Below are 24181 nucleotides of genomic sequence, written 5' to 3' on the forward strand. Positions count from 1 at the left end.
CATAACAGAAAGACAATCTCTGCCCAGGAAACCTTGTGCATAAACTATTAATTTTCAAGTGTGGATGAGATTAATTATGGACTCAATATAACTACTGTTTTGTCTTTTCATTTTTGCTGTCATCACTTGTAGGTGGTCCAGGGAGAGGGCTTCCAGGATATCCTGGTGCAAAGGGAGATAAAGGTAATATTAAAATAAACAAAGTTTTAAAATGTAATTCTTTAGTTCAAACATATTTGCAACTGTGTTCTTTTATGTACTCTACTGTGCAAATCTGGAAGCAAAACTCTGAGGTATCAAATACTAATTTCTATTACAGCAGCAGCATCTTGGACATGAGTTAGATATGCCCTAAATAGGTAATTATCCTTAGTGTGGAATGTACTGCAAGTTGTTTTGTGGTGAGATAATACAAATAACTCCTATATTTGTATTGCGTGGTATGCTTTTGAATTAGAAGTCCTTCTGTTTTCATACTAATTTTGTAAAAATCGAAGCCTACCAATATTTCCTGCTTTTTCCATTGTGTTTTATTGTACATATTTTTGCCAGCCAGTAAAATACATGGAGTGAGCAATGAAAGTTGTAAAATTCAGTTTAAATTACCTATTTACACAAACTTGGGAAAAATTCATGTTTTGAATGTGTATCTTAGTAAATCTATTGTCTTCTTCTGGATGAAATCTTTTTGTCCTTCCTCAGGAAATCTTCCACTGCGTAAATACAAGAGGAACTGTGGCTGATTACGGGCTTTAGGATTTAGCTGATAAGAAGGGTTAGGTCGGAGTGCAGTGCATTAAGGTGGAGTAGATCAGTGGAAAAGAGGTCATAAACAATTTATGTAACCAAACACTTCAGTTAAGATGACCATTTCTTTTACCTGCCTTATCAAGATCTGCTGAAGAATAATGAAATTTCAAGGAAGAATTTCATTGTAATCCAGATGTCTAAGGGTGATCAATATTTATCACAGAAATAAATAAAGAAATAAAAGGTTATCAGTACATAATGATGCAAAATACATCAGTGATTATTATCTTTTGTCTAACTACTCTGGGGTTGTTTTAAATCTTAGGTACAAAAGGTGATGTAGGTTTTCCAGGATCTCCGGGAATCCCAGGGATTCCTGGCTCCAAAGGAGAAGCAGGATCTGTTGGTCCACGGGGTTCTCCAGGCCAACAAGGCTTTCCAGGATTACCAGGCAGACCAATGGAAGGTCCTAAAGGAGATAGAGGACCCCAAGGTCAACCTGGACTTTCAGGTAAGAAATGTATTGAAATATTAAAAGTCTGTGAACTATAAAATGGCTGATATCTATGATGAGGATATAAGATTATTTATTTTTATTACTAGGCAGCATTAGTGATATTAGTAATAGCTCTTTCTATTAATAATATATTTTAATAATATATTTTCATATTGCATTGTAGTAAAGTCTATAAAGTTCCATACCTTTTCATAGATTTTTTAATATAAAATGAAATCTTTCTAGAGGTGAATCTGTCTAGTATGGCACCTTTGAGACCTGACCACTGCCAAACCAAAGAATTTCCCAAAACATGGGAGGTCAATATTGTCTAGCAGTAATACCAACACTTCCACTGCTTACTGGGCTCTTAGAAGACACTTAGGGGTAAATTAGAGCTAAATGACAGCACAGAACACTGAGAGCTGGGACTGGTGGCTGTAAACAAACTTTATGGGACTATGGCCACATCTATGATAAGCAGACATCTGGCTAACTAAAATAGTTTCAGACCATGGATGTTGCTAAATCAATAAGTTCCAGACTAGAGAGATTTAACCTGTAGTTGTCCTAGAAGAGCATTCTCTCACTGGAGAGTTTTATAGTGATCTGCCTTTGGAGTCGATTAATCTCTCCTCTTAGCTCATTCCATTCATGAACCCCCTTGACTCAGAACACTTTAACTCTAGCTCCACTGTTCTTCATTCAGGGTGTTCATTAGAAGCTTTGTACCAGTGAGTGCAGCTTTCTTGGCAAGCCATAAATGGACATGCTATAGCTGATGATGATGTATCCTAGCCTGTTGAGATGTATTTCAAATTGGGGCAAAGGCCTTGAGTAGGCAGTGAAAGTGGATTAGAAGCCAATGGAGAATGAGGAGTACAGGACTGATTTTAGTAATAGCAACACAAGCTGCCAAGTTCTGCCTGAGCAGAAGCTTCAGCATTGCTGCAGATACAATGGATTACAATAATTCAGTTCAGATGAGATTAATATGTGGATCACTATGGCAGATCCTTGTTGAGAGAAAGAGTGAAGCCTCTTAGCTTCTTATAATCTCCTGCAGAGAATTAAGGTATTTCTCAGTCCTGTCTCTACCTGCTTCTCCAGTCGCAGAAACCTGAAACTTTGAAACTGTGTAACTGGAATTAGACCCATAGTACAGGTAGGTCCATGTCTTAGCTAGTTGTTAAAGCATTCCTGCTCCTTACCAGCTTTACTTTGATCTTGCCTTCCTTTACTTTGGTCCAAATCCAAACATTCATGTCTTGTAGAAAACAAATTTGCCAAGAAGTTTTTTCCAACTCTCTATTTTAGGTGCACCAGGTCCAGTGGGATCACCAGGACCTCCAGGACTAGAAGGAGCCAAAGGAGAAAAAGGAAACACAGGTTGGCCAGGAGCACCTGGAAGAATTGGAATCAAAGGTGATCAAGGACTGCAAGGCACTCCTGTAAGTTACTTTAAATACATTAGTGGTCTCTCCAGGGTAGCTTAGCAGCACATAGTAGTCATCTTGGTTTTTCCAGTTAGTGGATGTATTAATCATAGAGATTTCTTTTTCTACTAATGATGCTTTGTATTAGGAATGCCAACGAGTAGTGGACTAGACGATTAACTGATAAGCCTAGGCTTATTAGTAAATCTAGTCGACTACTCACATTCCCCCCCCCCCCACACACACACTTGCTGCTTCTGTTTCAGAGGCAGCAGGGGGGAAGAAACAGGAGCCAGAGCTAGGGGGAACTGGTTTAAAAGCCAGCTCTGGTTCCACGGTGCTGCCTGCCCTTCACCCCGCCCTGACCCGGCCCATGCTGCTGCCTCTGTCATAGGCAGCAGTGTGGGGTGGGGGGACAGGGAAGGCTGTTGTTGAGCAGCCTCTGCCCACAGTGGATCCAGACTTTGCTGCAGCAGCCCCTGTCTGTGGGGGATCTGAGCTCCCCGTGAACAGAGGCTGGAGCAGTGTCTGTCTGTGGGGAGCTTGGACCCCCCACAGACAGTGGCTACTGCTGCCCTACCCTGCTGCTGCTGTATCGGAGGCAGCAGGCAGCCAGTCTGCAAGGGGAGCTGGTTTTTAAACTCGCTCCCCTCACAAACCGGTACCTGCCTGTCACCCCACATTGCTACCTCTGGCACAGAGTCAGCAGTGCAGGGTGGCAGGGAGCTGCCTGGGTGTGGGATTGGAGTGCACTGGCTTCTGGCCTTGCCCCCGGGGACTATAGCGTAGGCGACTAACTACTAAGAATTCATGCGGTTAGTCGACTATTCTATGTATCCTCTATCTAACGTCCCTACTTTGTATCCAAAGTGCTTTCAGACTTCCTACTTCCTGTGTAAAGTCTGTTTCAAAACGTGTCAATTCTCTGTTTTAAGAACTGCCTAAAAATGAGCTAGTGAACTTATTAGATCTTTAGAGATAGCAAATGGTAACTGTGGCAGTTTATGCTCTCCCCACCCTGTAAGCGGATGGGTAGTGGGAGTGTGGACACGGCAGTTAAGTCTGTTTGACTGTTAGATCGCACAACCTGGAAGACCAATGACCAGAGTGAAGGCAGTAGTTCTGGTGTCCAGGGCAGTGTGGCCTGGCTGCCAGAATTAACAGAGTGGCTCTTTGGTACAGGGTAGTGTTGCTTAGTAGCCAGTGCCCAAAGGGCTGCCAGCAGGGAGTGCTGATGGCCCAGGGAAGTGGATCTGGGTCCACCCAACTTCACCAGCCTCTGACCCAGGCCCTTAGCAGTGGTGGAGCAGTCTGCCAGTTGCCCATCAAGGAATCTACCAAAACACACTGAGCTTGCCTATGTGGGAGATGCAACTTGCACATCCTCCCTGGGTCACTGTATTCTCTGATGTAGCAGTCCAGGAGGCTTCAGTGACTATAAGTTCCTCAGTGCAGGCTGCTCCATGGTGCTCTGTCGGCCATGGAAAACTATTTTGGTCCCCAGGACCTCCAGCTTCTGCCTGCAGTGGCTGTGGCTGGTCTTCAGCTGGAGCTTCCACCATATGACCTTCCTGTCTAGTGTACGGCCCAGACTGAGCCAATATGCTCCCTTTGGCACAGCACTCAGAGAAAGCCTAGTACAGTCAGTGGGCCAAGACTTCCTCCATCCACAGTTTGTTGTTAACCCCTTCCAACAGGACATGCACACTCCCTCACCATAACATACAGGCAATCAGCATATAATTTGCAATCAGGACCATCGCTGCTGGGTGTGGGGCCTGGAGCAACACCTCCATGAATGCCCCAGGCATGGAGCCCATGGCAACCCCCTCCTGCATGTCCTGTCCCCGTTCTGCTCCTACTGTAAGGTGGGTGCATATCTGGCTAGATAACCGTTCTTAGAGAGTAGTTATTAATAGTTCACAATCATGCTGAAAGGGCATCACAAGCAGGGTTCCATAGAGGTCTGTTCTGGGACCAGCTCTGTTCAATATTTTCATCAATATTGATGGGCAATCATTTTAAATTTTTGTAGTGGTCCCGGGCTGCCCTGAAAGGGGAAGGGCCTCTGGTGGAAGGGTCAGGACCAGGACACTTCCGTTCTCCCCTTCCCACAGACCCTGATTGGCCTGTGGGCGGGGGAGTACGTGAAGTCTCGGTCCCTGAATTCCCGCCACCTAGAGAGAACTACAATCTGTTGTGAGCAACTGGCGGTTCCCTCTAGGCATCTGCCCCCTTGCAGGGCAGGAGAAGACTTCATGAGCTGCCCCCACCCCCAGGCCAAATAGGGTCTGGGGGTGGGAGGAGCATGCAAAGTCTCTCACTCCCGGCCTCCACACTGCAAGGGGTGCGTGGTGCTTAGACTGAAAGCTCTGCACACACACACCCCTTGCAGAGCAGGAGGAGACCTCACGCGCTTCCTGCCTCTGCCCTGCAAGGAGCACGTGGTGCTTCAACTCTTAAGTGCCACACGCCCTTTCAGGGCAGGTGATTTTGCGCACTCTCCAGGCCGATCAGAGCCTGGGGGCGGGAGGAGCGCACAAAGTCTCTTGCTCCCTGCTCCTGCCCTTCAAAGAGTATGTGACGCTTGCAGGGCAGGGGGCAGAGGGCAGGGGCAGGGAACTAGAGATTTTGTGTGCTTCTCTCACCCCCAGGCCTTGATTGGCCTGGGGGCAGGGGAGTGGTAGAGCATCCACTTGGCGGGCCGGCCTGTGGAGGCCCCTTTGCCCCTTGGCATAGAGTACACTTATTAAATTTGCAGATGATACCAAACTAGGAGGGGTTTGCAAGTGCTTTGAAGGATAGAGTCATAATTCAAAATGATCTGGACAAACTGAAGAAATAGATATAAACAGAATGAAGTTTAAAATAAGGACAAATGCAAAATACTTCACTTAGGACGGCACAATCAGTCTCACACATACAGAATGGGAAGCGACTGTCTAGGAAGGAGTATGGCAGAAAGGGATCTAGGGATCATAGTGGACCACAAGCTAAATATGAGTCAACAGAGAGACACTGTTGCATAAAAGGCAAACATGATTCTGGGATGCATTAACGGGAGTGTTGTGAGCAAGACATGAGAAGTGTAGCAACACAGTTTTCATTTTTATACCAAATGAGTGTCAGCATAAAACCAAGTGAGGGTCAGAATAAAAATGGTTCCAACTGAGGTTTAAAATATATTAGTGTTGTATTGGGTGGTTTTTCCCCCATTTTTGGAAATTATTATATAGTGGAATTTCAACACTACATTTGAAGATAAATTTAAAAAATAATAGAATTAGATAACTGTACATTCAAATATCAAAAATGTCATGTACTCTATTTGCAATGTTGTTTTTGTCATTGTGTAATAAAATTTATCTCATTGTGAAAATAAATTAAAATGAGAGAGAGGATCAAGAATTCATACAGGAAAAGCTATTGTAGGTCAAGCTTGGAGTGCCTTGGCACTGTTGAACATAGCGTATCTTTGTATGCTCCTTCTGATATGTTGTACATAGAAAGTTTGCATGATGTTTGCTTCTCCAACGCCTGGCATATCCCCATATCCTGCCCTTGCCCTGTGCCCCTATCCCAGCAACATGAACTGGAAGATTACAGGAAGCCTAGCACAGGGTGAAAGCAGAGATCGCCCCCCCAAGTCGCACAATCACCACGGTGGTAGAAGCCATAGCAGGCCATCAGTCTGCTACACTCCTCCCTGCCACCCTCCCCCAGCCTGCTGTGCAATGCTTCTTATATACCACAACACATTGCAAAAATCTTCCCAGAAGGCATTGCACCTGATGGTAGCACGTGACACACAGGGATACCCACCCATAATGCACCGCACTTTGCATTGACACAAGTATTCCTGGTCAATATGTGCAGCACTGACATAAACAGCCAAGTGTGCATAAGCATATGAAATACACTAACTTCGGCAGTTGTATGCTGATGTAGCGTTTATTGACCAAATTCTGTAGTGCAGGTGTGGCTTTAGACTAAAATAAAACCAGTATAACCAATTTCACTGGAGTAATTCATTTACAGCACTATATGTGAAAGGAGAATCAGGCCTTCTGTGTTAAATTTCTTAGTTTCTAGACCTGTTCAGCCCTGCTGAAAAGACTAAGACCCTTGGAAGGGAACTAAAGTCTGCTGACTACCTTTCATCTCATACCATATACAAACTAATCATTTCTGTGACCCAAAATACCATACCTTTCCACTTGGGTCTCCTGAGGCCAGCTCCCTGAGTCTAGGATACACAGAATGAATGTTATAGTCAGTCATACTTGTCTCTCTATTCATTTGTTTCATGGTGTCATTTCTCAAGGCCATTTGAGCCACCTTATTTTATCCCGATGTGTTTGAAAGATAAAGCATAGCATAGCACAGATCAGCATGCAGGTTCCATTGCCTGCTTACCTTTGTTTCTGAACAAAGTCTTCTAATTTGGACAGCATAACATTAGAGAAGGATCAGCTGAATGGCTGCTTATCTCTGATTTTAGAAATTACCAATGTAAGTGTTTTTACAGCTTTCCAAAATCACATGATTATTTGAGAGGCAAGTCATAGAAATATAGGATAATTCACACCTGACTGCTTCTTCTTATGCAGGGTAGTGCTGGTTTTCCAGGAGGTATTGGTCTAAAGGGTGATATGGGACCACCAGGAGTTCCTGGGTTTCAAGGTGAGGAGAAATATATAATTTGCATATAGGTGCAAAAGTATTGTTCTGTAGCTTCATGTAAGGTAGAAGAAGACTGTACTTTCCCCCCCATTTTATGAAAAGAGATCTAATTGAAAATAAAACCCTTTTTCGAAAGATACTGTACTCCTCATTTTTTGATTTTCAATCCAAGAGTCTAATTTATATCCCTTTTTTGAGAAAAGGGATGTAGTTTACACACAGCCTTAGAATGTATTTTAATTTAGAAGTCTGTGTGTCAATTTGAGACATCTTTTCATTGAATATTGGTGGAGGTTTTATGTGCAAATTTCATATGCCCTGTTTCTGCAGACATTTGAAATCAAAGGAACTGCTTATGTGGGTAAAATCTTAGCATTTGTGGGATTAGATTATTACTCAACATACCTAGTTTTAAAACAAAACATGATGGCTTACATTTTCATGTAAATCTTCAGGTCCAAAAGGGGCTCCTGGCTTCCCAGGTATCAAAGGAGAGCAAGGTGACCAAGGTTTTCCTGGTTCTAAAGGTACGGTATTCTTAGGCATTTTTCAGATTTTGTATTTTTTAAAATAGATATATTTAGCTTACTATAACTGGCATTATATCACCATTTGCATTTTGTATAATGTTAAAAAAACACCACCACTCTAGGATATGCAACTGAGTTACTAGGATCTCAACCTTAAAATGTATAGTCTGTAAGGATAATTTACAAATAGAATTAGGCTCTTAGCTTTTAGAGCTTGGTTTTTAACCCCAATTTATTTGTATAGAGCCTAGCACAATGGGTACCAATCCTTATCGCCATCTTTGGGTGCTAGTGCACATAATTGTTAATTATCTATACTGTCTGATAACAAACACTTTCTTCTGTGTTTGCTTCATCAATTTTGACAGGTTTACAAGGTCCCCCAGGTCTCCCTGGTCATTATGAACTTCTTAAAGGGGAACCAGGTTTACCTGGGCCTGTCGGACCAGTTGGTCTCAAAGGGTTCCCTGGAGTTCCAGGGCCCAAAGGACAACAAGGTGAGAAGGTTATAAAGTTACCTATAAGTAGTGCATAATGTAAAAAGAAGCTGTGACAGACTGAGCATTAGTAAACTATTGACATAACTTAAGTTCTTTCCAGCAGCTTCTCCAGCCACATTTGTAGTGGCTGCCTATAGGGAAAGGATGCTTCTCTTTGAAGTCCCATTACAGGAATGCCAGAAACTGGCATTCTTTTACTCTCTTAACCCAGCGTCTCTGGTGTACTGACCAGCATTTAGCCTGAAACTTACATAAAACACCTAAATTGGAAATTTTTTTTTAAATGGGTGAGGGTTAGTAGCATTTTGTATTCCAAAATTGGTAACATTTTAAAGGAGAAATTCCTTCCCCCTGCTCCCTGTTATTTTATATGGAGGTTTTGGTGAAATAAAGTGATAGAGAGTTTGAGTCTGGGGTTTGTTTGATTTGCTTTTTCTATTTAGCAGAAAGGGTATGATAATTTCTCTTGGTATTGGGCCATATATGTGCACAGTTGTGAGTTGTTTAAATGGCTGTGTAATCATTCAAATAGCTTCACTGACATAATATGGCCTTGGTCAAAAAGAGTCTGTAACCATTTGCCAATAGTTATCTCAAAGCCTTATTGTAATGCAGTATCTTCAGAAGAACTGATGTAAGTTAGGTATGTGGAACAGAGAGGAAGTACCAGTTTGGTGCTTGTGTTGTTAAACTGCATCCCTTGCAGACTGCAGTATGGTATATAAATGAGAGTAAAAAAAATATACAAACCGCTACAAAATAAAACACTGACCCAACGGGTAAAGTTAAAACCAGTTTGGCAAAGATCCAGCAGGACTGAATTTCCCACAACTTGGGCTCTCTGTATGGACTTTCACTTAAAGCTCCTTCAGGTCTCAACTCCTGCTGTCACAGAATGAGGAGAAAGCCTTTGCATCCTCTTCACTGTCTAGACAAATGCTAGCAGGAAATTAGTTACTGCCAAATGTGCATCTCCAGTGACTATATTTGATCTTCTCCCATCCCACATCCCTCAACACCCTGTCCCCATCTAGCACCCCCACTTGCCTGCTCCTGCTCTGGGTATTGGCATTTACCCATAAGTACTGGCACGTGCCTATTTCTGTACTGCTACCCCATAATACAAAAAGTAAGAACAAGTATGTCTCTGCGATCTAATCATAATGATTTCTTATCATTTCAACAGGAGTGACAGGACCCGAGGGTATACCTGGACAACCTGGTATTCCAGGGTTTGATGGCAAACCTGGTCAGAAAGGAGAACCTGGTCCTGCTGGTCCCCCAGGTAGGTCTTTGTAGTCCTTAAAAGACTCTGTTGTACATTACATAGGGACTATAAAAGATTGCTGGTAGTGTTTATAGGATGAAGGGAAGGGTGAAATAAGAAAAATAATATTGGCAGTTGGTAAACATGACACAAGAAGCAGAGGCACATAACAACACTTACAGCATTTAAAAGTACATGGTCATTAAAGGAATTGCTGGCACTGCCGAAACATTTGTTTTGGATATAATTTAGTGACAGATAAGGCTATTTTACATAGGAATAAATGGCCATATGTTATTTACCACAGTCCTAATAAAGGATGGTGATAGCTCCGATGCCAGGAAAAAGAAATACAGCTACAATGAGCAAAAGATATATGGGCTCAAGACCTCCACCATTCTATTAGGGTAGAGCTACCAGTTACAGCTGGCAAGAGAAGAAATATTAGATGCAGTTATTAATAATGAAAAGACCGTGGATTTAGCTAGATTACCTGTGGAATTTTATAATACCTTTAATGAGTGTTAGGCATCTTATTTCAGAAAAGTGAAGTCTCAGAGGAAATGATCACAGACCAGAAATACCTTCAAGATAACAATATATGGAAAAGAATAAATTATTCATAATTCTCAAAGTGGTAGCCTAGTCAGCCCAGTGATCAGGAATTGAGAATTTATGTTCTCTGCCTAGCTTAACAAAATAGAAGTTAATACTGTTTAATTTAATTGATTTTTCTAGCCTAAATAGGACCTGAATGAGTATTTTTATTTTGTGGAGATTCTAGGTTAGATTGGAAGGATCTCTAAAAGTTTAAGCCCGGTGTTTAGCAGCAGTTTGAAGTGCAACAAAAGAAATAAAGATTTTGAATAACTGAGAATATCACTATACAAAAAGGCGATGAATTAGGTCACCATTACAGAGATGGAAAAGGCACTGCAGAAAATAGCCAGAATAATTCAGTGCTGAATTTAATTCTACATATAAGAGAGACTAGGCCTCTATTCTTTGGAAAGGAAAAAAAACTCAGTGACGTATGTATAGTTCTGATGGGAATAGAAAGGATAGAAGCTACAAGAATATTAGATTTTTTGTCAGTTTTAGGAACTAGGAAGTTGAACGACGCTCAGGTCTCAAGGGAATATAGGCAGAATTTCAGTAGGCAGCACTGGTAGTAGACCAGGTATGGAATTCTCCACAGAAAGCAGCAAGAGAAACAGTTTCAATTTGGGTTAAAGGCAGAGTTAAGATGAATTTTTGGGGGGAGAGGGAGGACACATTACAGAACACACAAGAGAGAATGGGAATGTAATGCTACCCCTTGAAGCTTCTAATCCCTACAATATGTTTGTTTATATAACACATTTCTTAATAGCTAAATAAATTATTTCTATTTGATTGGCAAATTATAAAAATGAAGAGGAGTTTGCGTAAACTAACAAGATTATAAGAAGTGTGTTTTTTCTTTACTGGTTCCAGGATATGAGACAGGGTGGGTGAGATAATATCTTTCGTTAGAGTAACTTCTGTTATGAAAGAGACAAGTTTTTGAGTTTACACAGAGCTCTTCTTCAGGTCACCTTGTCTTTCTAAGGTGATAAGTAATTATTTTGGTTGAACTGATTGATCTGTACAAATCATCTGTAATATTATATGTTAAGAATACAGCATAGTGTTTACATATCATGGTAAAATACACTTTAGAAGACCTAAAGCTTGGCATCTGCCCAAGGAGGAATAGTTTTGAAAAATGTAGATGAAATCTCTTGAGCCATTTGAGTCATGAAAGCATAAAGAATCATTTTCAATTTTAAAAATAAATAAAGTAGAATCGTATTTCTTATCTCATAGTGCTTACTTAAAAATACGTGAACATTTGGATTTGATGACTGATTAGGTTACGATGAAAAGTGTGTGCTTTGTATCACTTACAAAAATACATAAAATTACAGATACTTGAAAATGCAAGAATGCATGGAACAACATCCTGTCAAAGCACGTAGGTCTGATCAGCAACCACTGAAGTCAATAAGGGTATGTCTACACTGCCACCCTAGTTGGAACTAGGGTGGCTAATGTAGGCATTCGAACTTGCAAATAAAGCCCAGGATTTAAATATCCCAGGCTTTATTTGCACGTTCCTGGGTGCCGCCATTTTTAAATGCCCCGTAGTTCGAACTACCTGCCCGCGGCTACACATGGCACGGACTAGGTAGTTCGAATTCCTACTTCGAACTTTCGTTAAACCTCCTTGTAGGTTCGAATGCCTACATTAGCCACCCTAGTTCAAATTAGGGTGGCAGTGTAGACATACCCTAAGTGTTTTTTGTTTTAACTTCAGTAGACACTAGTCAGAATCTAGGGTTACTGGGATAAATTCATTGTCTTTATTTACATTGATGGAAGATCAGAAACATGCCAATAAAGATAGATGTGTTGCCCATGTATTGTAAGTAGCCCCTAGTACCATTACCATTTGTTAATTGCAGAGAATGAATAGATGTAGAAGGAGGTGTTGCTAGCATCTTGTGGCGGAAACTTCCTTGGAAACTTTGGTCAATTTGTTTGAATGAAGCCACAAAGAAGTTGTGCAGGGAAACATGTCAGACTTTTGTCCTCAGCCATCAAAAAGCACAATCAGACCTTCCAACTTGGAAGACTGGCCAGCAAACTTGCTTGTCACTAAGTATTTAACTGGCCCCACAAGACATGAATCCTCTGCAGCTCTATTCCTCTAATGCTTAGGTATCCATGGGACCTGAGCTTTTTTAAAACATCTGAGGACATATCTGAGTGTAGGTTTCACTATAGCTATGAGTCAAGGATCATACAAGTGCCACTGACATGCCTAGTGATCTTGCCATCTTAATAAAATCGAATCTTTTAGGATCATGCAACCCTGCCCACTTTCCTGATCCCTTTGAGGTGATGTTTATCCCTTAAGGGCGAAGGAAGGAGCCAGTTGCTGCATGTCCTCAATCACAGTATTTCCCCCTGGCTCTTACACAGGGCTTGCACCGGAAAAGGCTCCCACCACCTTTCTTATCTTTCCCCCTGTGTACACACTCCCAATGACAAATCTTCCCTGTCATATTTTCTAGTCCTTCTTTCCTCATAAAATGTGAATGTCCATGTGTTATGTATATTGTAAATAACATGGATGAACAAAATGGACACTTTAACATTGCAAGAGAAACCTTTAGTTTAGAGAATATGCTCATATTTGAATGCTTATTTTTTCCCAATCTTAATGTTCATTCAGATGTTAGTTGTTTTTTCATTTAATATATGTTGTAATTCCAGACAGTTCATATTCTTAACAGTGATTGCGTGGTAAGCAGCCATTCTCTAGTTGCTTAATTTCAGCTCCATCTGAAGTTGGCACACTTGCTTTGTAGCCACTCTTAGAGGCATTTAATAATCAGAGTACTTTAGCTTCATTTGCTTCCATTGTCTAAATTATTTTCCTTTATGTGTTAGAGTTTAATATATTATAGTAAAGTAGTAGTGAATACTGCAGAGTAATTTTTCTCCCCAGATAAAACATTTAACTCTAGTGTAATGTTAAAACCAAAATGTTATGCAAGCATATCCTGCATAATCATTATTTTCCTGATAATTCGTAAATGTTATCATTGACACTATGTGTAGTCTGCTTAACTAAGTGTGGGAATACCATAGCTGCGTACATTGAAAATAAATATGCAACTGATGGCTCAGATTGGATTCTCTCTGTTAACACTTCTAGAAATAAAAAAGAGGTAAATGTGACTTGATGTGTTATAGGTCCACAAGGAACCAGAGGTCCACCAGGCCCAGAGGGTTTACCAGGGTCAATGGGCCCACCAGGCACAGCATCTGTCGCTCATGGCTTCCTCGTTACCAGACACAGTCAATCCATTGAAGAACCAGAATGCCCACCTGGAACTAAACTGATGTACTATGGATACTCCTTACTTTATGTACAAGGCAATGAGAGAGCACATGGTCAGGATTTGGGTAAGAAATCATAAAATAAATAAAATCAGATGTTAGCGTGCATTACTGATGAATGTGTCGTGCAGCTACATTTCATTGCAAACCAAACAAATACTTCTCTTACTTGTAGGCTCCTATTACACTATGTAGAGCACAGACTGCATAATACTCATAGCTGTTAGAGTGCTTTACCCTTTTCTAGCACACACAAACTTGCACTAATGCACTGTGGAGCATGATGGGACACAACCTCACACTGGCATAAAGACATGGGTGTCCCTGCAGAACATGCCTAGCCTGGAGAAGGAGAGCTTAAAAAGGTGCAACTAGCCACAGAAAAAAATTGCCTGGAGCAGGAAGGCTACTAGGGATTCCTAAAGAGATCTAGTAGCAAGGGGAGCTCAGTCCCAGCCATTCGCCGGCCTTTCCTCCCCACCGCCCCACTCCCTACCAATTTTTGGGAAGAAAAGCTTGACATTACAAACTTGAAGGGTTGTTTCCCACCAGTGACCTATGGCAGGAATTGGAAAGCACCTCCAGGGACGACATAGGCAGTGAACTGTAGTCGGGCTCTGAAAAGACCCCAAGAATGAGCTGAGCACCTTCTATGACTAGTTAGATTACCCATAAATGGGGCTCCCATAGGCAGAGCTTCAGTTCAGCCACAGCTGTCCAGAGCAAAGCTCCGGTAAATATTTTCAATCCCGGGGAGTTTTTATAATAAGTTGGGGGTGCAGGGCAAGCAGGGGGGCTCTGGAAAGTAGTCTATGAGAATTTAAGCCCTACCTATAGGGGATCTAGGGGAAAGAGACTCAGTGAGACTACAACTGAGATCAAGGTGTGGGTCAGCCAACTGCAAAGAGATAATGACATCTTTGATCAGAGAGTCTTATGCATTGCTCATTTGTAATGTATTTGATTACTAGTTTGGTTAATTACTAGTAATCAAAAATATCGTCTTTGCTTCCTGTAACAATACTGAGGTTACTGAAAAACCCTTCTGTTTTGCATTCCCTGACTTTTTATATTTAAGTTGTACTCTTATTATTGCCTTTGTGTACATTTTGGCATTTGATAAACAAATATACAATCCTAAAACAACCACTGTATAAACTAGACTATCGTCTTGCTGAGGTGGAAAAATGATTTTAAAGTCTGAATGTGGTCTGCCATTGGGATTTGTATAGGAGCAAAACAAGCCATCCCTCCCCTCTCAAACTGCTATCAGAACCTCTCTTATGCTCTCAACATTCTGCTGGAGTGAGCCATTAAGTGAGTTTCAGATCCAGGGCTGTCATGTTAGCACTTTAAACATTGTGCATTGTCATCACAATTGCACTGATTAAAATATGCCAGTTGCCAAATATTTACTCAAAAGGAATGTTACATATTATCATTTGCATTATTCTCTCAGGCACAGCAGGGAGCTGTCTTCGTAAATTTAGCACTATGCCATTCTTGTTCTGCAACATCAATAATGTGTGCAACTTTGCATCGAGAAATGACTATTCCTACTGGCTGTCTACGCCTGAGCCCATGCCAATGAGTATGGCTCCTATCACTGGTGACAATATCAGGCCATTCATCAGTAGGTGAGTATTGCTTTTGCCACATTGGTTACAAATATGCAGAAGACCTATTAAATGTAGAAGTGGTCCAAAAAAAAGTCATCAAACCTTTTTCATATCACTCAGAATATTCTGATTTTTTTTTCAATTAAATTATTCAAATCAAAAGATGTCCATATTAATTCAAATTAAATAAAATGAAAGTATTTTGAGTACTTTCATTTTCCACCAGAAAAAAGTAAGGAGAACCCAAGCCAAAAATAATTTTTTTTATTCATATGAAACAAAAATATTTATTTTTAATTAATTTAATTTAATTTATTTTAATCACTGAAAAAAACCCAGGAAATTTAAAACTAAACAGAAAATTTTAATTTTATTGAAAATTTCAAAGGAAAAAAATTCTATTTTCTTCACACAGTTCTAATTAGAAGCCCTTTGTGGCTCAGTATCTTTTCCCTTTCAAATACATGTCAGTGCTTGTTTTAACTATTGTGTAGTAAGCCAGGTTTATTGCACTGCTTTGGACTTTGTTTTGGTGCCTGAATATAACTAGTGTGAGTTGAAAGCAAACAAATAATGTAAAGGAACCTAGGTGTAGTATTGTAAAGCATTCATTCATTGTTTGTAGAACTGACCCCTTAGGTGGTATAAACTGACATAGTTGCATTTAGCTCATTTTTTGCTATGCAGTTTACATCAGCTGAGGGTTTGATCCTGATTTTTAAAATTTACTAGCAAATCTGTGCCCTGATGTAACATGCACCAGGCTTAAGGCAGAAGAGATTGTATGAACTTACTGGACTGCATCACTCTGATTGAACTAGGACCTGAGAAAAGAGCTCCAGAATCTTCCTAAATTGATTATCATGGCACGCAGGGGTCAGGCAGGACCTAGAATCTGAGGTTTTGCCTACGTGGAAATTGGGAGGTTGCTTCCCAGCTTAGACAGACACATATGGTAGCTCCGTTCAAGCTAGCATACTAAAAATAGCAGTGTGCCACAGTAGCATGGGTCAAAACTCAGCCTTCCTGCCTTATTTGACACCCAATATGCCCCAAAAAGATTAGGGTTTGCGAGTGTCACCATTTCTGTGTTTCCTACTGAAGCTACCTTAATAGGATCTAACTTTCAAAAAATGATGACTGCCCAGGATCTGAAAGCTAAGCCCCATTAAGTTGATCAAGTCAGATATCAAAAATCCCGAGTTACTCTTGAAAACCTTGACAGTACCACTCTTGACATTTTGCCCTTAAACTGCCCACTTTCTCACACACACTTTCTCAGAGTACCTTTGGTGTCTTATATGTATATATTTGTAGATCTTGCAGCTTTCCCTTTAAATCCTGGATTCTCAAAGCAAAAGGCTATCTCCATAGTCTGTCGGTTTTCTTTTATTATTTGAGACTTTTAAACCATTATCGTCCTGTGTCAAAAGATATAAGAGTGACACTTACCTGCCCTGGTTCAAGAGACTTTCTTTGTTCCAAAATCATACCTTGGTGCACCTGAAATCTCTTGAAGCAATGCAAGTACCAGGTTTCTTTTACATTCTATATTTTTCTTTTATTGCTGAGTTTCTTAATATAACCAAGTAGCTTTTGTGCTGGAATTCTAGGCAGCATATAAATCCTTTTAAGTCAAACATAGATGCCTTCACTCTGAATTTCTTTGCTTTTGTGGAACCCAGCTTATTCCCACTTGTTAAAAGTAATTTCTCTGGTGCTCTGATAATGCAATACAATACTGTTCATATCTAGGTATCTCATTTGAACCAAACGGGCCAGTGCTTATTAAAAGTAGCTATTTTAGGGCTGTGCTACAAGCAAGGAATTGGTGGTTCCAGTCAAATCCCTAATTAACAGGCATGCATATGATTTATTATTTGCATCAAAACTGGCATTTATTAGCACTTTGGCAGTGGTAGCAACGTGAAAGAGAATCACGTTTTTAATGAACCTGAGCCCACTGTATATTTTAGGATTTAGCAATTCAGAAGTAGAAGGCTCAGAATCTAAACTAAAAGGATCTTTGTAAAGCTCTCAAAATGATGGTCTCCCCCAGGCCTGTGTTCCAGTTGTCCATTATTCAGAGACAAGTGCCCCAGACAGAATCACATATCACTCTTAAAGGGAATACATATGGTGCACTCCTCTTTAAATGTGTCATTGGCTTTCCCAATAAGTCTTCTGCATCTTCAAGAAGTGCTCGTGCTCTCTGTAGAAGTCATAGTAGTCTACAATTATAGCAATGTATTGCTATTACTTGCTCCTTGTTTCACCAGACCTTCTTCTAGTTCTTTAGCCATTTCCCCTTCAGAGTTAATAACATTACACATATGCCAGCTGTTGAATTTTTTTAAAAAGGGAAAAAGGGTAAAATACTAAATGTATTAAACCGTTTGTAATAATAAGTCCCTTCCTTTCCTTTATCCAATGAAGACCAGTAAGATTAGTGACTCTAATGCTTAACTGCCCTCTAATAGGAAAAATAAACAGAACTGAAGTGCTGATCTTCTAAATTTTGAACTTGCTATGTAATTAATTCCTGCAAAGAGGAAACAAATGTTACTACAGCAAGTACAATGAGTTCCTTGCTGTCCTGTTCTTTATAGATGCTCTGTGTGTGAGGCTCCTGCCATGGTAATTGCTGTTCACAGCCAAACTGTTCAAATACCTATGTGCCCTGAAGGCTGGATGTCTCTTTGGATTGGTTACTCCTTTGTAATGGTAAGTGCATCAGGTTCTCACCAGGACCAGAAAATAATTTATGTGGGTGTTGGATATGTTCCTGCCTTTACAAAGGTACTGTCTGTCTGGCCATTGCAGGGAAATAAGGGTCGGAGGAATAGGTCTCTGCTATTTTGGTGACTTTAAAAACATATTGTCAATTTAATGAATGTGAGAGAATAATTTAGTAATAATGCACACTGGCATTCAGTGTGTTTACAACTTCAGCACAAATGCCAAGGACTGAATGAAAATTAAAGTTAACAGACCTTTCAAGCACGTTCAAAGAGCAATATAGTACCTCCTTCTGTGCTTTTCTTGATCTCTCCATAAATAAGGCCTCTGCCTAATAGAATTGTTGATCTGTTGTGCAAGCTGTGGTGTACCAAACTTTATCTGACACAGACTCTGGTAACACAAGGCTCTTCAGTTCCATGGGCGCTAACATCAGTGGACTACAAGATACTCTCCCTAATCGCCTTCAATGCAATGCGCCTTGGGCCCAAGAGACCCTGCCCCTGGAAACCATTCTTCCCAACTATTTTCCTAGATTTCCCAGGCTCTCACTGTGCCCAGTTAGTGACCCAGTACCCCAAAGCAGTGGGAAAGATCAACATCAGATTCTCTCCCACATGAGCAAAAAGAGGGGCAGAAATGCATATGACAAAGTATTGGTTTAAAAGAGTTACAACTGCTATCACTAAAGAACTAGATATTTCTAATCTGATTGATTTACTTGTGTTTTCCTAGCATACTAGCGCTGGTGCTGAGGGTTCTGGACAAGCTCTGGCATCTCCAGGTTCCTGTCTCGAGGAGTTCCGCAGTGCTCCATTCATAGAATGCCATGGTCGTGGGACTTGTAACTATTATGCAAATGCTTACAGCTTTTGGCTTGCCACTATAGAGAGAAATGAGATGTTCAAGTAAGTTATAGCTGATTTTACTTTTTAAAATCCATATTCACAGCTCAGTAAATAACTGCAAGAACAACAGTGTGAAACTTGCTTTAATGTTACACTAATATTGCTCTAAATTAAGCTTAAATGGTTAATGACTCTTGTTAATCTATTTGGATTAATACATTCAGTTAAAATATTTGTGAAAATAATATTGAAAAATAATGCTTTTGGGAAGAAAGGATAAATATCATCAACATTTTGGTAGTCTTTACCACATGTTTTAGGATGACCTCAGAGTATTTGTGCTTCCCCTACACCTGGGTTTCACTTTGTGTGACTTCAGTTGTAACTGGGATACACTGACCTCTTGATAGAAATTAATCCAGAAGTACATTCTCATCTCTAATGGATATTAGTTCATCATTGAACCACTTCATACTAGCATGGGCATTCACATCTCCTCAGATAGGGTATGTCTGCATTGCAATTAAAAATCTATGGCTTGCCCATGACAGCTACTTGGACTCATATGGCTTAAGATAATAGGATATTTAATTGTGGTTTAGACATTCATACAGTCTGGCATCTGGGCTCTAGGACACTGTGGCTATGTCTAGACTGCAGGCTTCTTTCGAAAGAGGCTCTTTCGAAAGCATCTTTCGAAAGAGGCTCTTTCGAAAGATCGCGTCTAGACAGCAGGCGGATCTTTCGATAGAGGAAATCCGCTTTTTCGAAAGAGAGCACCCAGCGAGTCTGGATGCTCTCTTTCGAAGACGGCCTCTTTACATTGAAGAACGCCTTCCTTCGAAAGAGGAACTTTCGAAGGAAGACGTTCTTCCTCGTGAAACGAGGTTTACCGCCATCGAAAGAAAAGCCGCGTTCTTTCGAAATAATTTCGAAAGAACGCGGCTTGAGTCTGGACGCAGGGGAAGTTTTTTCAGGAAAAGGCTACTTTTCCCGAAAAAAACCCTGAGTCTGGACACGGCCTGTGAGAAGAGAAGGTCTTAGAATTTGGGCTCTATCCCGAGCCCAAAAATCTGCACCATAGTTAAACAGACTCTTAGCCTGAGCCCTGTGAGTCCTTGTCAGCTGGCATGGCCCATCCAGGATTATCTAACTGCAGTGTAGACATACAGAGAGGCAGAGAACTGAATGATCTTGAACAATTATCATTCACCTGTGAGCTTCACCCTCTGCAGAAGGGCTTGTGCATAATTTCTGTAGTATTTAGGCTTTAAATTGAGGAAATAAGTGATGCAGAATAAATGTTACCCTTTAGAATAAGGAAGACTACTCAGAGAGAAAGATGGAAGAATGAGCATCGTAGTTATTTTATTCCTTATGACCCTCACTAAGGACGTATCTACACAGCAGCGTTATTTCAGAATAACAGCCGTTATTCCGAAATAACAATGTGAGCATCTACACAGCAATTCCGTAATTTTGAAATAAATTGGAAATAATGAACAGCTTTTTCTGACTTCTATAAACCTCATTCCATGAGGAATAGTGCCCATTCCAAAATAACTGTTTCGAAATAGCAGCACTATGAACATGCCACTGCTTCTATTTCGAAATAGCTCCTCCACAGGGCCATTCAAATTAATTAATGCCTCCTGGGATGAGGTTTACCTGGGTGGTCGACAGATACCTTTGATGTCACCACCTGCGCGTCCAGACTATCGCGCTGAGCCGACAAACAGCTGATCAGCTGTTTGTCGGCTCAGCGTGCCAGCCATGTAGATTTAAATGAAGCGGCGATTATTTAAATCGCCGCTTCATTTTACTATGTCTGGTAGCCTAATCTACATGCCTCTGGCGACAGAGGCATGTAATCTAGACGTACCCCTAGTCTGTACATCATATGTCCTTGGTTGGGAACCAATTCTGCAACCTTACCTCACATGAATCCAAATTGTAGGCTTGAGGTCTGGATTATTAAAGGGACATAGTCAATAAAAAAAAGTCAAACTTCTGAGAGAAAATATTTGACCTGCTTTTATTTTGAATAATTCCTTATAGCTAAAGAGAGAAATCTTTTTTCAAAGTTTGTTTTATTTATTTTGACATCACTTTGTGTATAGTCATTTTTCTCCCACTATTAAAAATAGCAAATTACTATGACTGAATTTCTGAAAGAAGTGACTAGATAGCTGCAGTGACCTAGCCACTTGATTCAACTCTGCCCCAGATTTTTCAATTTTTCATTAAGAGACTAAACTTCTGTATTAAAAGCACTGCCCAGTTAACAATAAACTTGCAAAGTAATATTTTTGTAGTAGCAGCTGTTGATGACTGTCCATTTTTTGTTATAGGAAACCTACTCCTTCAACTCTGAAAGCAGGAGACCTGCGCTCAAACATTAGCCGTTGTCAAGTCTGTATGAGAAGAACATAATGACATTTGAATTTCAACTAATGTCACAATATGGTGCTATTTGTTAAACAGCAATGAAGCCTAGACTTATATCATATGTACCTCATTGTTGTCCAATATGAAAACAGTAAAGTGCCTTATAGAAACTTGCATAACTAACACTCACTGCTTTACTGGCCCTGTACTTGCCGAAGAAGAAAAGAGACAACAAAGATGAGCTTCAAATGTTGACATACCAAATGGCACTTTTGATAAAAGAAATGTTTATGTAATGCACTGACAGTATAAAAAAAAAAAGCCAGAGTTCACTCAAAAAAATTCAAAGGTGCTAGGAGGTATGTTGTTATGCCTTATATGCTGTTTGACTCCCCTTTCTCATTCTTGTATTATATATTTAGATTCATTTTTCTTACACAGATATGCATGTTGTTACCATTGTCTCACTATCTTAAAACTCCAGACTCTTAGGTATGTACTTATTGTTCCTGTACAAAGTAATACTAATATAAAGAAGAGTTTTGGGATTATAGATTATGGTTAAACAGCAAGTATCCATCTTTTCAAAATATAGGGTGTCATCCACCCTGTTTTTCTATTGTAGTGCTTACTTCCATCCCAGTCCTATTAGTTTCAGTGGACTACAGTCCAAAGAAAGTGTTTGCCAAACTAGTTCCACAAATGAGCAATTAAATGTTTCTGCAATGTTTGGTACTATGCAGCTTCTTCATGTAGTGGAAAAAAATTTCCTGGGAAATAAGGAATGGTCCAATTGTGGTCAGGAAAAATATATATATATATATTAGTAATTTATATAGGTATCAACAATTAGGCGAATCAAGCTTCGAGCTTGCTATTGTTTCAAAGGAAGCTTACAAAATTTTTCCTCTTTTTCAATACAGTGTCATAAATTAGATGTTAAATGCTAAAATACTTAATGTGAAACATCTGTTTCTATAGCTCATTTCAATTCCTAACTCTGTATACTGCAGAGAATGAACCCAGGTTAATGGCTGTTTGTGTTTATTCTAGTAAGATGTGCCTTAAGCTTACAGTGTTTATTCTGTATTTAATATTTCAGGGTTTTAAACACTAATCACACACTGAATGACTTGATATTGCAAATTTAAAAGGCCTTAATTTTGTTAATATTTCCCCAGAAAAGTTTTTTCAGAGTGGTCTAAAGAAATAGTTTTCTATGCAAATATTCTGATGTTTGTGCACATCTGTGTTTAAAACTGTTTTATAGTTAATAACCATGCAAATACCAAAATATTTTTGAGAATGCTAAGGCCTTTTATGTAATTTCTTAAATATGTATTTCTTTAAAAATCAAATTTGTAATAAAACTATTTGTGTAAATTTTTTTATTAATTTGTCACTCGTATTTACCTAGCAACAAAAATGATTTATTAATAAGACACTAATAAATGCACCAATTTTATGCAACCCTAGATCATTTTTGTTCTGCACATACTGCAAACATAAAACATTTTTGACAGGTAGAAATAAAGGGACTGCTCTGATACCTTACAGGAAGTAATAGAAGGCAAAACATGGTTGAGGCATGTTAGTGCTACAAGTTTTATATTAAGGTTTTGGGTTGTTGTTGGTTTTTTTCAAATTAAAAATCTTGAATGAAATCATAGGTCAAAAAGCTAGTTAAACATATTTCTCACTCTTCCTTTGACTCTTTTGTGCATGGGATGAGGCAGAGTGGCCTCCCTCTGAACTGAAGGGACCACTACAGTTCCACAAGTGGGCAGAGCTAAATTTGCCTAACCTCAACACTGGAAGTCCTGGAGTGGGACAGGAAGTATAAAAGGAAAGCCGTGGAACTTTTCAGGAACCCTGAAATAACCCTTGAATGGAGCCGCACCCTGTGGTCAGAGATGTAAGAGTATCCCCAGGAAGCTTCCAGAACTGCTATTAGATGAGTACTCCGAGGAGCTTTTGGGACTGCCAGTGACCAAGTATCCTGAGGAGAAAAAGAACTTTTGGACCACAGACCCCTAAAACCAGACTGGGTTATAAAGTAGCCCCAGGAACCAGATTTTAGGCTTATTTCTGCTTCTGAAGAGTGAGTTAGCATGTTTCAGGAAGATCCCTGCTGACCCAGTGGAGGACTGCTTGGGCACTGTGCTGGGACCTAGTGGAGTAGGGTGGGCCCGAGTCATTCTAACTCTTTGCCACTGACCCCAACCCTAGCAATGGACTGTGTTGTGGACTGACCCACAACACTCCAGAAAGCTGTGGAGCCATAGACTATGCTGTACCTCACCCACAGGGCCGAGAGCTCCCTTATGGTATTTCTATACGTCAAGCTTCTTTCGAAATAAACTTTTCCGGCAGAGATCTTCCGGAAAAGCTTATTTTGAAATAGTGCGTCCACACACAAAAAGTGCCACAAAATAGTGATGTGCTATTTCGAAAGATAGCGTCTACACTGATTGGATGCTATCTCGCATTTAAGACCAGCCGGAACCAGTTCAGACAGGGCATTAGGTTAACAGTTGCTTCTGGGTGCTGCTGGCTAAGGCTATCTGAGATGCGTGTTTAAAGGGACCCCCTCCCCCCCCCAGACAGCTGTTTCTCAGATGCTTCTGCTTGCTTGCCTACCTCTCTGAGGGACAGCAAAGCATTTCCACTGCGTGCTCTGGTTGCCTTGGTTTTGGACACCAACGCACTCCTTGCCATGAAGCCAGAGCTGCCTCTGGGCATTGCAATGGCCCCACACAGCCATGCTGCAGTTTCTGCAGGCTGCCTTCATGGTCCTGTATGAGCTCAACTCTGGGCTCATATTTGAGAACCTCTGCCTGTGTCCAGGACAATGCCCCAGCAAACGCACCTCCCCGTGGAGAGACAGTTCTGGAGGCTGGACACCAGTTCCAACTGGTGGGACCGGCTAGTGATGGTGCTCTGGGATGACCAGCAGTGGCTCAACAACTTCTGCATGAGGAACAAGACATTCATG

The 24181-nt window shown here is 40.5% G+C and overlaps 1 protein-coding gene across 2 annotated transcripts in view; it reads left to right on the forward strand.

Annotated features, from left to right (window-relative positions):
- COL4A1 (collagen type IV alpha 1 chain) overlaps positions 1–22569 on the forward strand; it is a 193983-nt gene extending 171414 nt beyond the window's left edge. For both annotated transcript variants that reach the window (XM_075918577.2, XM_075918579.2), the window contains exons 41-52: positions 133–183; positions 1076–1261; positions 2564–2697; positions 7293–7365; positions 7821–7892; positions 8264–8392; positions 9582–9680; positions 13446–13658; positions 15052–15229; positions 17821–17935; positions 18686–18858; positions 21150–22569. In XM_075918577.2, the coding sequence (XP_075774692.2) occupies positions 133–183; positions 1076–1261; positions 2564–2697; positions 7293–7365; positions 7821–7892; positions 8264–8392; positions 9582–9680; positions 13446–13658; positions 15052–15229; positions 17821–17935; positions 18686–18858; positions 21150–21231 (1505 nt within the window). In that variant the 3' untranslated portion in view covers positions 21232–22569. The remainder of the gene's footprint in view (positions 1–132; positions 184–1075; positions 1262–2563; positions 2698–7292; positions 7366–7820; positions 7893–8263; positions 8393–9581; positions 9681–13445; positions 13659–15051; positions 15230–17820; positions 17936–18685; positions 18859–21149) is intronic.
- The last annotated feature ends 1612 nt before the right edge of the window (positions 22570–24181 follow it).

Source organism: Pelodiscus sinensis, chromosome 1 (assembly GCF_052426305.1).
Source record: "Pelodiscus sinensis isolate ZL-2025 chromosome 1, ASM5242630v1, whole genome shotgun sequence".
Taxonomy (NCBI): Eukaryota; Metazoa; Chordata; order Testudines; family Trionychidae; genus Pelodiscus; species Pelodiscus sinensis.